Source organism: Tympanuchus pallidicinctus, unplaced genomic scaffold (assembly GCF_026119805.1).
Source record: "Tympanuchus pallidicinctus isolate F22 unplaced genomic scaffold, pur_lepc_1.0 scaffold5, whole genome shotgun sequence".
NCBI classification, from domain to species: domain Eukaryota; kingdom Metazoa; phylum Chordata; class Aves; order Galliformes; family Phasianidae; genus Tympanuchus; species Tympanuchus pallidicinctus.
The window spans coordinates 52,095,934-52,109,740 of NW_026294769.1; the positions used below are offsets into that span (position 1 = coordinate 52,095,934).

The 13,807-nt window shown below is 39.7% G+C and overlaps 1 protein-coding gene across 1 annotated transcript in view; it reads left to right on the top strand.

The window, feature by feature from the left end:
- The window catches only part of NECAB1 (N-terminal EF-hand calcium binding protein 1), a 54,290-nt gene that overhangs the window by 22,430 nt on the left and 18,053 nt on the right, over positions 1-13,807 (top strand). The window contains exons 4-5 of the mRNA XM_052703375.1: positions 2,906-2,931; positions 5,164-5,261. Of these exons, the coding sequence (XP_052559335.1) occupies positions 2,906-2,931; positions 5,164-5,261 (124 nt within the window). The remainder of the gene's footprint in view (positions 1-2,905; positions 2,932-5,163; positions 5,262-13,807) is intronic.

Genomic DNA, 13,807 nt, shown 5'->3' on the forward strand with positions numbered 1-13,807 from the left:
TGGATATCCTAAAAGAATTTAGTTCATTAAATCTTAAATACAGTATTGAGTTCTTCAATAAAATAACTGCTGTAGATGAAGAGAGTCCACACTGCTTGTTATTCCTTTGCTGAAGAAATGTCACTGCCCATCAGCGGATAGGTGGAATGGCTTCTACCTTCCTGCTTTGGCCAGCCCCAACCCATGGCTGACAGTGGTGTGGAGAACCAGGGAGCAGTCACAGCTGCTTCACATGCCTCCATTCTATACCACAAACAGTCACTTTGGCCAAATGAATTTGCCTATATGTCTGTCACTGAGCAGCAGATAATACCAATTTTTTTTTTATCAAACAGTAGCATATTTGCAGTAGATCTTTAAAAATTGCTCATGTTATTAGGTAGAGAGCATTGTACACGCAGTCAGGCATGGAAAAGGATGGCATTTAGTAGAAATTCAGAAAGCAAACAGTGCACAGAGGTTTAAAAAATGATTGTGCTGATGTGATGTGAATGCATTTGGCTTTACCCCATCCTTTGGGCACTTAGCAGGAGCAGAGCGCCTGAGCCTGGATGTGCGTCATCCAGCAAATATTGCAAATTACACGTTCAGAGCAGTTAGATTATAGGTCTGAGCAGCAGAAGCACCCTTGGTGTGTATACGCACTGAAATGATGAACAGGTGCCCACCGTAAACCCAAGCACCAAGTTGCACAAACAGCCCCTTGGTCTGTGCCTCGCTCCTCTACTCTTAAATATATTTCAAACTTCTTTAATTGCTTCTGTAACATCCTGAAGGTTGCTCAAAATTGTTTGTGTGCAGAAAAAGAACACCAGGTTTGCTGACAGCCATGTTGTATGATGAAACGTTATATTTCTGAGAGCATGAAATAATCAGTGACATGAAAAATTACAGTGTTCTGCCTAAAATGGCATCCCCTCCCAGCAGTGCACCAAGAACAATGGAGCCTCAGAAGATATTTATAACAGAAAAGGAAACACCATGAGGATACTGGAGTGAAATCCATATTCTTTTTGTCATATTCTGTCACAGGCTTCTTGAGTGCTGTTGCACAAATCACTTCAGATAGTAATTTTCTAATTATTCAAGTGCCCAATTCTAATTGAAAATAAATTCAGCATCTAAATACTTCTCCATTTTCAATTGTAGTCCATTTTCAAGTGCATCACTTTTATTAGTGAGACTAACGCAGATGTTCTGATGCTGGAATCCTCTGAGCCACGTCGTAGTGCTCTGTTAGTATCACACTGCTGAGGATAGTGATGAAGAACAAGGACCAGAATGAATTTTAATGTGAGATTTGAAAACATCAAGCAAATTTGACTGGCTTGCAATATTAAGGGATTTTTTTTTTAACCACTGTTATCAAGATGTAAATTGAAAAGTACAAAAACGTTGTTTTCAAAGGGAAGGCATTAGCACAGAAGATGCGAAAGGGCAGAAAATGTGAGGAAAATGAGCAGGAAGCAGGCATCAGAGCAGCAAACTCCTGCCATGTAATATCCTGGTATTCTGTTGCTGCTTTTTGGCTGAGGTCATTTATCAGATCTCAGTCTGCATTTGGGGAGCAAACATCTGCAGTGTTTCAAAAATGACTGCTGACTGTAGACGTGGTTGCAAGGAGATCAGCCATGGTTAAGCAGTGATGTCAGAGTGATCCATGGTGAACAGCCTTAAGTATTCATAGACACTACTCCCATCAAACCGTTTATTGATCCAGGTTAAGTTTCTCAGCACTAATTCTTACAGGCTTTGAATTTCCCCATTGCAGCCATCCTGCTTGGTCCATTCAAATGCAGTTCAGGTCACCTTTAGTTAATGAAAGTTTTGGTGAAGCTTCATTTACATCATCAGTTAAAAATGCTCAGACCAGAGCCCTGATTATGCAAGTTTTTGAGAACTCAGGATCCAGAAATTTCTGTCTGTTTCTGTCTCTCTCATAAATAAGTCAGAAAGTTAGCATTTGTGAAAATGACTTTAAGGTAATATCGTTTCATAATTTTATTAAGAAGTCAATTTAAAAAATCCCATTAAAAAGATAAGTGAAAAAATCCTAACTGCAGTTAGCCATTCCATATTCACCCATCAGCAAGATTCAAGAAGGACATTCATGCTTTTAAGTTTAATAATCAGCTTCTCTTCCCTGAGAAAAGTCAATATGCCAACCTTCAGCACTGAGCTGCAGCTCAAATGGTTTCTCTTTTGATTCTTAAAACCTCAGAGAGAAAAGAATGCTTTAAAGTCTGGATGAAATCTGTTTGAAATAAACAGATTTCAGTTTTAAAGAATATTTGCTTACCTTCATGTGCTTATACTATGTGTATTTCATGACAATATGGCAGTGCAACTATTATTTTCATTTTGTTGGTGAAACTGTTATGTATGGCCAGAAAGACTTACAGCTTCTCAGCACACACAATCTATCTCTGATTTTGTCCTTCTGTTGTACTTCATTTTGTGGGAGAAACACCAATGGAAGACAAATATTGGGTTTTTGCTGTTTAGCATGGAAGGCTAAGCAGAGCCATGCTGTCCAGCACCACAGCCACAGAAAAGGAGTGCAGGGAGGGGGGAAAAAAAAAAGCACAAATTCTGGTGTTAAAATGGATTTCTGACAGCTTTGAGACTCCACTGAGTAATGCTCAGGGACTGGGCAGGTGTTGTTGGTGAGTAGGAAGGTGCCATGTCTTGAAGCGGAGGGAACGCGATGGGGAAGGAAGGTTGTGGGGCAAAAAGGCTGCAGCACGGCTCAGGAGGTGCCTACACAAGGCAGCAAGGGCCAAGCTAAAGCCCAGGCAGGGGAGCTTCACATTCCTGTCAAAACTGATCTTTGAGTCCTGCTATCTATCAGTGCAACAGGCACCGTGACTGAGCTCACTAACCCACTATCCTTTTATCTTTCCAGCAATCTTGACACTGAAGAGCTTTCTGGTAAGTTCCTCATTAAACGAAAAGATCATCTCTGCCTGCAGCAGCCCTGTGCAAGTGAACATATTCTGTATTATAAAATGATATTTCTTTCAGTTTATCCTTTGTGGCTCAAACAGAAAATATGTAAATTACATTGAAAATCTACACTTGAAGAATGCAGACGTCTTATAATCTTTCAGAGAGCCATCCATTCGATACAGATATTGCTTTGAAAATATTTTTCTTAATCCATGCCTCAGACTGTCTGAGCTTTAAGAACTTGGTTCTAGTGAAGAGATCTTGATTTCCTTTCCTATGGGATACTTTTCTAGTTGATTGTTTTCAAAGGTAGGAGTGTGTGGGACATTTTGAAAAACATTTTCATATTCCTCTGGAGGAAAGTACATTATCTGCCTCCAACTCAGTTCTGTATGAGCAGCAGTTGGACACACTGTCATTCTTCATCACCAAAACTTCCTGCAAAGCCCCACAGTGGCCCACTGACCTGCCTGTGTTCCTGATCCCTGCTGTGAGTCATGAAGATTTTTTCCACGACTTAGGGGTGCTGCTTGCAGTAGAAAGTATTTACAGAAAATTTCTGTAAGTCCTCCCACAGGATGTGTCAAACAGATAGTTATGCTTGTCAAAAGCAGGCTATTTCTGGGAAAAGATATCAGCAAACAGTGGCCTATTGAATTTTCCCAAAGTCGGTGATGCTGAAGTCTTTTAAAAGTTGAAAACACTGTAGATTTGAGTGCCAGCTGATGTATCTGCCTACAAGGTGACTCTGCTTGTCACCTTGTAGGCAGAAGGAACCCATTGAGGGGCATCTCAGCATGCAGTACATAAATATTTAGTGACTTAGCCAAAGTCAGTTGTGCTGTGATGACTTCTGCTAGCTCAGAATCTGGCCAAAACTGTACCAACCTGGCCAAGGAAGAATGGGGCTTTGTTCTAGGAGCTATACACAGCTTATGGGGTGGTTTGTGCACTGTAGGCCTGCTCAGAGCTCACCCCACAAACCGAGCCCACCAGTCAGCCAGAGAGCTGGCTGAGGTCTCAGCTCAGTACTGATTTTTTTTCTGACCATTTAGATTAACTAAGGGCAGCTTCAGCAATCCTCATGATACCTGAATTCTGCAACTCCTTTGTAATTCTTTCACAGATTGCCTCTGGGGTGTTTCTCATTTGTGAATCTGATGCTGAGTTTACCCAACGTGCGTTTAGTCTACAGCTTCCTCTGACTTATTTCCGTAACTCCTAGGAAGTGAAGTTTCATTTCCAGGGCATGAATGTGCAGCATATTTTCTTTCTAAATCATTTCATTCAGTCTCTCAGCAATACCAGGCTTTGTCACCAGGCTACTGAAATCTTTCATGATTGCCCTGCGAAACTCATGAACATTGGTCAGATTTCCTTTGTGTTTTTGTGCCTTTGTGAGAGCCCTTAGTTTATGCAGCAGAATCTCTAAAGCCTGTTGATACAGTGATAATTTTATTTACTTAATGGAATTTTATCCAGACGCAAGTATATGTAGAAAATTAGTAAATACAATTTTTACAGATTTATTTCTGTTTTATGCTTGACATACTTTGAAGAATGCCCTCTAGTTTGGTTCAAATTAAGATATTTTAGCAGAAAGAACAGGCATACACAATTAATGTTCTTTTCACTATTTTTGTTAAAAATACCTTGGATGTATTATATTTATTGAAAATATATTTGCAGTTCCTGGTTTCAGAAGCACAACCGAGCAACTCATGGTTGCATCAGAAAAACACTGGGCCTCAGCTGAACCCAACTTAAAACAGCCCTTACTTGATTTCATCTCTCCTAAGGGTTTTACAACAGCTATTCTTTTGTGTATCATTATAATCAGATTTACAAGAAATACAAGAAAACTTCATTTCCTGATAATAACTATGAAGTAAATACTGAAAACTCATTTTAGACATAAGATGTACATATTTTGAAAATACGTCTGCTTCTTGTTGACTTGGCATTACTTACTGAAAGGAAATGTTCTGAAACACCAATTTTGGCATTTAAAATATTCATTAATGGTTTTGAGGAAAATATTATCAAAATTTCAAAGTAAAATCGTTCCCTTCATTGTAAGCCTTGATCATTTTATATATTTAGATAGCTAATAATAATATCATAACTAATTTCAGACTTGAATATATTGACATTTGATTAAATATTGAATTTTCCAGTAGTGAATAGGTGACTTGGATTTTCTTCTTCCTTCAGAATATTTTTCGCAGCACTTAGGAGAGTATGAAAATGTTCTCTCTGTTTTGGAGGAATTGAACATTACTATACTGAAGGCAATGGACAAAACAAAGAAAGTAAGTAAAAACTGGAAATGTTTTTTATATTTGGATGTGTGTCCAGTATATTTATATTGAGACAAAGTTGCTAACTCGTATTTAATTTCTTCCAAATATACTTGTTTTTGTAGAAAAAGTCCAGGAGGAAAAGGCTTACCAAAATGGCTCAGTATCCCAGCTGTAAAGTTTGAATCAATCAAAATTGTCTTTGTGATTGATGGGAACGATGTTCTTCATATTGTAGTACTCAGAGAAGATTCCATATTTAATGCTAAATGTGTGAAGGTATTATCAAGTTTTGAAAATAGTCTGAATTTAAAGAAATAATTCAAGTTCTTGGCATAGAAAATGTGAGTAAAAAATTCAATTATCAAACTATACTACTGCCTGCCATTAAGGCAGTAGATGTGCACAGTCGTCAGGTTTGTGTTATTGTTAAAGGTAAATTCCAGGACAGTTTAAAAAGATTTTAAAGGCCTGTAGCAGCTCAGTTCACTGCAGTCACACCTGCTCATGCTCACTTCCCGGCCAGGTGTTTGATCATTTATAAAGAGTTTAGAATCACAGAATCAATAAGGTTGGAAAAGACCTCCAAGATCATCTAGTCCAATTGTGCATCTACCACCAATATTTACACACTAAGCCTTGCCCCTCAGTACAACATGTAAATGTTTCTTGAATGCCTCCAGGGATGGTGACTGAGCCCTCTCCCTGGGCAGCCCATTCCAGCACCTGAACACTCTTTCGAAGTGGAAACTTTTCATAATATCCAATCTGAGCCTCCCACAGCACAGCTTGAGGTCATCCCCTCTGCTCCTATTGCTCGTTACGTGGAAGAGGGCAACCCCTGCCTCACCACAACCTCAGGCAGCTGTAGAGAGAGGTAAGGTCTCCCCTGAGCCTCCTCTTCTCCAGACTGAATAATCACAGATCTCTTAGCCACTCTCCATAAGAGTTGTGCTCCAGACTCCTCACCAGTTTCACTGCCCTTCTCTGGGCACGCTCCAGATGGCATCGATGTAGCGAGGGGCCCAAAACTGAACACAGTACTTGAGGTGTAGCATCACCAGTGCTGAGTACAGAAGGATGGTCACCTCCCTGCCCCTGCTGGTAACTCTATTTCTGGTACAAGCCAGGGTTCCATTGGCTTTCTTGGCCACTTGGGAACACTGCTGGCTCATATTTAGCCAAATGCCAATGAACACCCTCAGATCTGTTTCTTCCACACAACTTTCCAGCCACTCTGCCCCAAGCCTGTAGCATTACCTGGGGTTGTTGAGGCAGGATCTGGTACTTGGTCAGGTTGAACTTGATCCCAGTGGCCTCATCCCAGTGATCCAGCCTGTCCAGATCCTAATATGGCGCCTTCTTATCTCCAGGCAGATCGACACTTCTTCCCAACTTGGTGTTACCTGCAAGCTTTCTGAGAGTACACTCAGTCCTTTCATCCATGCCACAAATAAAGCTATTAAACAGGACAGGCCCCAATACCTACCCCTGGAGAACACCATTCGTGACCATTTGCAAGCTGGAAGTTAATATGCATTTACATAACATGCTTTTTCCTTGGCTGCCTTGTAGTTAAATGTTCTTTGCAAGATGGAAAAATTTCAAAAGGTGAGGCAAAACCCAAATGCAGGAAGGAGGTGAACCAAGATCCTCCAAATCCAGCCCTAGCTCCTCACACAGGGCTAGTCACTGCAAGGCAAGCCATCAATGACTTAAAAATTTTAGCAGAAAGTATTCAGTGAGATCCCATGGGGGAAAATACATATGTCCTTCAGTCAATCAGCAATCAATGAGGAGCTTTATCAGAGCTCTATCAGAGAATGCTCTTTGGCATTCAGGCTTTTGCAAGAGTACAGCACTCATACATTTTACATGAACTGACAAAATAGAAACCTGAAAATGTGGCTTATTTTTTCTAGACCTTGAGCCAGTGAGCTGAGTGCCTCGCAGTTTGTGCTGTTCATCTAATGAAGTGAGTGCACATTGAATCACTGCCTCACTGGGGTGGGCACTAAAGAGCAGAGGAGTTCATGTGAGTTGTCCAGAAATCAAAAATACAAATACAAAACAAAGCACCATAAACCAAATGCTTGATTAACCACTTGCATAAAACATTGCTAAAGGGCAGGACACATCAGCTGATAACTACTGGAAGCAAACAGAACACAGCATTTAAGAATTACTTCAGAAATTTATTACAGAAGAATCCCAATAGTCTGGGAAAAGTAGTAAGCATTGGCCTGACTAGAAAATGGATAAGAAAGTCTGGAATAATGAATGTTGTATTTGTTGTATTTGTCTCATTTAAAGAACCCATTAAAAATATATATTTAAGTTTCACCTTTCTGACTGAAGATTTAAGCTTTTCTCTTGTAGGAATATTCCAAGTAACTATACCTTAAAGGTGGTAAAACTACAGCAAGGCTAGCGCTGGAAAATACCCCACCTTAATTCCATTTATTAGACACAGCATGGGAACACCATCAAACCCAAAACATGTTCTCAAATGTTCCAAAACAGAGCTTCCTGAGAAGCGTATGTTCAGCAAACAGAGCTTTGTACAGAAATTAAATTCTCAATTCAGTCTTCGGAGCAGACAATGAGAACTCATCTCTCAAGAAAGAGATAAGCTGTATGATCAAACCAGTACCACTATTAACATTCTGATCTTCAATATTCCAAGATTTTATTGAAGTTAATAGAGTAAGATATGAAAAATAAATATATCCACCTAAAATAGGAACTGGAGGTTCAGCCAAACATAATTAACATATTTAGATAGCATGCATTAGTGATGTTCATTGCCAGTAACACACAAGATGTGATACAGTCAAGAACAAATGAGCAGGTGACCAGAAATTGGTGATTTGGTTCTGAACGACCATTGGCCTGTGTCCAGAGGAAATGCTGGACTTCCCCTCTTTCTGAAAAATAAAACTTGGACATCACAATGCCATTTCATTAGCCTAGTTCCTTAAATACCAGATAGTGGGAGCATTCATTACTATCTTCCAAGACTCCAAAACTCACACATAGAAAAGAAGCCAAAAAATTGAGGACCTACACATTGAGAGCAACAAAGACCTGGCAGATTTAAAGTGGCTGAATCAGTATCCAGTAACCAGAATCAAGTGTCCAAGGCCAAATTGTTGTTTGTTGTTGTTTTTTTTTTTAAAGGCTGGGTTGGTATCCTTCCAAAATCACTTACTGTTGTATAGAGACTCTAGTCTACATCTTATTATCAGCAATATAGAAAGAAAAGGTTATGTATGCTGTCAGGCATAGTAAAAGATGAATATTTGACCTGGCTATGCTTAGAAAACATTTCCATTCATACATATTGCTCACCTTTGGTTGACAATAAAAACTGAATCTGAACTCCACCCTGCAGAGCATGAGGCTGGCTACAGACCCAGTCCTCAGGGCTGAGTGCTTTCCATCCCTCTGATTTTTCATGGGTTTAGGAAGGCTCAGTGCATCTAACTGTCAGACTCTGCTAAACATTCCCAGAGAACTTGCCATTTCAGATAGGTGGCTTTAAATACCTGGGAAGGAAAAGTAGCAACTTGCTATTTCATTTATCTGCTTCAGAGTCAGGTAAACTATAGGAACGACCAAATGCTGATTGAAATCCCTACTCTCCTCCCAATCTGTGTAGCTGATTCTTTGCATTAGATGCAGAGCTGGAGCTTGGGATAAATTGTTCAGCTTGTTTCCAAGGAAACCCCTGACAAACATCAGTGAACAGCATGTCTGAAAATGTGAAAAGCCAGTGTATAAACCTTCCTTATTTCAGATATAAACCCTCAAATTAATAAAAGTAAATGCAGAGTTCAATATACTTTTTTCTTTAGAAGTAAATCTAAATGTGATAAAACAATATGCAAGTCATATCCATAAGTGTAGTACAAAACATACACCAAAAGACTTTTGTATATGAAATCAGCTTGACTCTTCAGATTGTCTTCTAGTTGGCTTGTTTTTAATTCACCATGAGTTTTGGAAATCATATGCATTAATCAACATATTGGTTTGTTTACCAACAGCCCCAAATTACATCACCTTTCATCAGAAAGATCTCCTACCAAGAGCAATTCAATTTGGCTTTTCTATGGATTTGTGGCTTTTAGTCAAGATCAAGCAAATCATCCCCATCACTCAAAATTGTTTCCACTTGTAGCTATTTTTAAACCAGTAGATTAGCAGATAACTGACTCCTGCAAGAGTTGCAGCAGAGTTTCTGTGCTGTCTACTGACCTCTGTGCTTTGAAAAGGTTTCCAGTACGGCTTTCCTGAACAGAGCTTTTCTCTAGTCCCCATTCCATCCGAGAATAAAAATACTGAGTCATCTACTGGAGAAAACATTCCAGTCTTTTAGCAGTTTCAAACAGTTGCCAAACTTTATTGGGTTATTCTGGGGTCAGATCTTTCCAGCTTAACCAAGCTGAACAGCAGCTTGCTGTTTGAGTGATCTTAACATGAGCCAGCAGTGCGCTCTGGCAGCTCGAAAGGCAAATGGGATCCTGGGCTCCATCAGGAGAGGGGTGGTCAGCAGGGACAGGGAGGTGATTGTCCCTCTCTACTCGGCTCTTGTGAGGCCCCATCTGGAGTACTGTGTCCAGGTGTGGAGCCCTCAGTACAAGAAAGACTTGAGATTTTGGAAAGGGTCCAGAGGAGGGCGACTAAGATGATCAGGGGGCTGGAGCACCTCCCCTATGAGGACAGGCTGAGGGAGTTGGGCTTGTTCAGCCTGGAGAAGAGAAGGCTGCGGGGTGACCTCAGTGCAGCCTATCAATACCTGAAGGGAACCTACACCCAGGAGGGGAGTAAACTCTTCAAAAGGGCTGACAACAGCAGGACTAGGGGAAATGGATCCAAGTTGAAGGAGGGAAGATTTAGGTTGGATGTTAGGGGGAAGTTCTTCACAAGGAGAGTGGTTAGGCCCTGGAACGGGCTGCCCAGGGAGGTTGTGGATGCCCCGTCCTTGGACGTGTTCAAGGCCAGGTTGGACAGGGTCCTGGGCAACCTGATCTGAATGTGTACGTTTGGTGGTCCTGCTAGGCAGGGGGGTTGGAACTACATGATCCTTGAGGTCCCTTCCAACCCGGGTGATTCTGTGATTCTGTGATCTTACTCAAACAGATGGAAAGTGTCCCAGGTCTTTATCCACTACAATGAGTGTGATGGGAGCAAAGTTCAAATTTCAGGATTTTTATTACAATAAACACAAGGTAGCAGTGTATCAGACAGGAGGATAGGAACTGCTCCTTGATGTAGGAAGTTTGTGCTCAGAAACTTCAGGGGAAGGTGCCAAGCTAAAGATGAGGAGAAATAAATGATCCCATTTACATCTTCCAGCAGGGAAAAGACTTTGTGTGCATGTAATTGCAAAAAATAATATATTATGGGTATCTATAGTCCTTCTGTTTTGTTACTGATCTCTTCTGTTCTATCCAAGGAAGGGAAATGTGTCTGAGGATTTTTAGAGGGACTTGTGCCATTAGTATTTGAACATTTCTCTGGATGGAGAGTCTGCACAAATTGCTCTTACAGGAGTGATGAGGACAGATTAATCATTGGTGTTGGTTGTTTTCCTCATATCTGCCACGCTGATGTTTTCCTGATCAAAGTGCAAGCCACAATAGTTCTGTTCATGATTGTTCTTCATCTTAAAGAAAAAAAAAGCATTAAAATGTAAAGATGCAGCACACCTCCACAGAAGCTCTGAAAGACTTGTCTTTCCCCCTGACATCTGTTATTAAAAAAAAAAAAACACAGAATCAAATTTAAATACAGTATGTAATCTCAACTTTCCTATTGCCCAAATTAACATAATACCTTTAATGACCTGCATTTTTATTCTAATGATTGCAAGAGAAATTGTGCAGTCCACAACATATAAAATAAAATCAGTGGGAGCTGGGAATTACTGAGAGCAGCTCAGCCCAGCAGAGAAGCTTCCTTTGGAGAGCAGGACTGTATGGCCACTTGTTTTTTTTTTTCCCTCTGATAATTGCAGTCTGCATAGCATTCAAGCAGATCACCCTGTGAGCTGTCTCAAAGTGGCCTAAAAGCAGCAGACCTGACATAACAGTGATCAAACCTCTATCAATTAAATGCTTAAGCTGCTTTTTTTATGTTATATTGTTATAGTTACTAGATCATATATTTTAATTCCAAGAATAAATAATGCAGTAGGTTCTATATTTTAATAAAAAAATGCAAGCTACAGCTGACTTTTATAGCTAACATTTAAAACTTACAGCCAGTGAGTGAGAGCAGAGCTTCCCTGGATAACTGGGTCTCTGAATACAAATCCAATAAAGCCATAATATGTTAAGTGGGTCATTTCCATGCAGTCCATCAAAACTGAGATAAGAAGAGAATATGTTGATGAAGCAGTGCTGCCCAAAGTGATAACTTATTCAGTCAGATCCTAGAATGGTTTTAACGCAGCATAAAAAAAGTATTTGGGGGAACGTGGAGCTGCCTTGCCCCCTGAGCTGTACTAACTGCAACACAGCAGAAACTTCCCACATGGGCTTGTCAGCACAATAGGAATTGGTTTAAACAATTGCTGGAGATGTCCCCTTCATCTCTTCCTCTGCAGTTTCTTTTCAACATCCTTATTTCGTTGTTTTTACTCTTTTCTCCCTCAACAATACAACAAGGGATTTCTTGAGTGGACAAAAGCCAGAAAGCACTGTGACCAGAACAAATGCCTTACACGTTCAAATTTGAACCAAGAGAGATACAACCTCTGAGTGCACACTTAAATAAAGATGTACAGCTCTTCTTTTGGAGATAAAAGCACTGCAACCTTACAGTAAAAGAAATGGTAGACAAATATACACAGTGAGAACACCACAAAGTTTCTCTTTTTTTAAACTGTGAAGTCTCACAGCCTTGCCTTGGATGAACTTCTTTCCTTCTTTGCAACTATTCAGTGGAGAAGACACATGATCTGTTTACGACAGCTAGAGACAAAGCTCAGCAAGTTAGCAAATAGCACGTAAATAGCTATAAGCATATCTCATTTATACCCAGTATTTAAACATGCAAATATTAAAAAAAGGATGGAAATGAAGGATAATTCCTATTCACTAGAAAAGTCAAGTTCTGGAAGAGCCTTCCAAGCATATCAGACAAAAACATTAAAAAATGAAAAAAAAATATCTGGTTTTTACATGTTTCTTAAAAAAAAAACAAAAAACATTAAGGGAAGTTGTAACACAATGAAAAGCACAACAATGACAGCAGAGCAGCAAGATCCCAGGCTGCAGCACATGAAGACCAAGTCAAACGCCACAGACACAGACTCAGAAACAAAGGAAAAAAGCTGTGTATCCTCAGAAGGCCTCAGGTACACAGAGATCTCCACAGAGATACCCCTGCCTCTATTGCCAACCCTTAAATGAGGTCTGGGAATGGGTGAATCCTGATTCCACAACTTCCAGTCACTCAGGTGCATTGCATGCACCTGAACGCCCCTGGATTGGCCCTGCCTTACCACCAGGAGCTCAATTATTGTTCCAGGCTGTGACTTTGCATTCTCACTACAGAAGCTTATGGCATAGTGCTCAAGAAATGTTTAGATGTCATAAAGGACATGGTTTAATGGGGAAATATTGGTGGCAGGTGAATTGTTGGACTGGATGATCTTGGAGGTTGTTTCCAGTCTCAGTGATTCTATGATTCTATGCATGCAACAACAGAAAGATGCTGGATTTACTGACTGACACATCACATCTAATTCTTTGCTTCTATGAAAGCATTTACTTTTCTGTTTAATCAAAAAAAAAAAAAAGAAAAGAAAAGAAAAAAGAAAAGCAGCCTTGTTACTACTGAAAAAAATCATGATTAGTCTAAAAATAGGAGCCAGTTAAAGTAAGAGAGGAGATTATAAGAGCTGAAAGAGTAATGCAGGGACCTGCAATTTAGTTACTGACAGTGCAGTTATAGTAATTATGCAAATCACTGCACTTTGATGGGTTGACAACCACTACAAACCAGAATATCCTAATTTTTTTTTTTTAAATTGCGTATTTGAGTAATAGCAACAGAAGAAATTATATAAATTGTTTCCTTAAACAAAATAGCTGGAAAAAAAAAAAAAAATTATGACAGTATCTCAGCAATAGAGTTTCATGACTAATATTATGTTTGAGTGAAAATGAAGTTTCAGCTTGTTGGTTTTTTTTGTTTTGTCAAAATATGTGTTAGACTGGCTGGCAGTAGTCTTTGCACATGATTGGAATTTATTATCAGTTTTTTCCACAATCGTTGTCTTGGTCTTTTTGAAAATGCACTTTCTGCAAATTAACCTCTCTCAGAATTAATGTACTGAATAACTATTACATTCCTGCTGCCTGAGATTAGTGTCAGGCAGGTATCCTGATCATTAATTTTCATGTGTAAGCTTTGAGTCTAGTTAATTTTTTTCTTACATTCATTGTTACGCTTTTTCGGGTCAGTGTCAGTCTAAAATTCCACAGCCATCTACCTTTTTGATGTTTTCAAGTCAGTAAGATAGCCAGATTCCATTGGAAATGCAG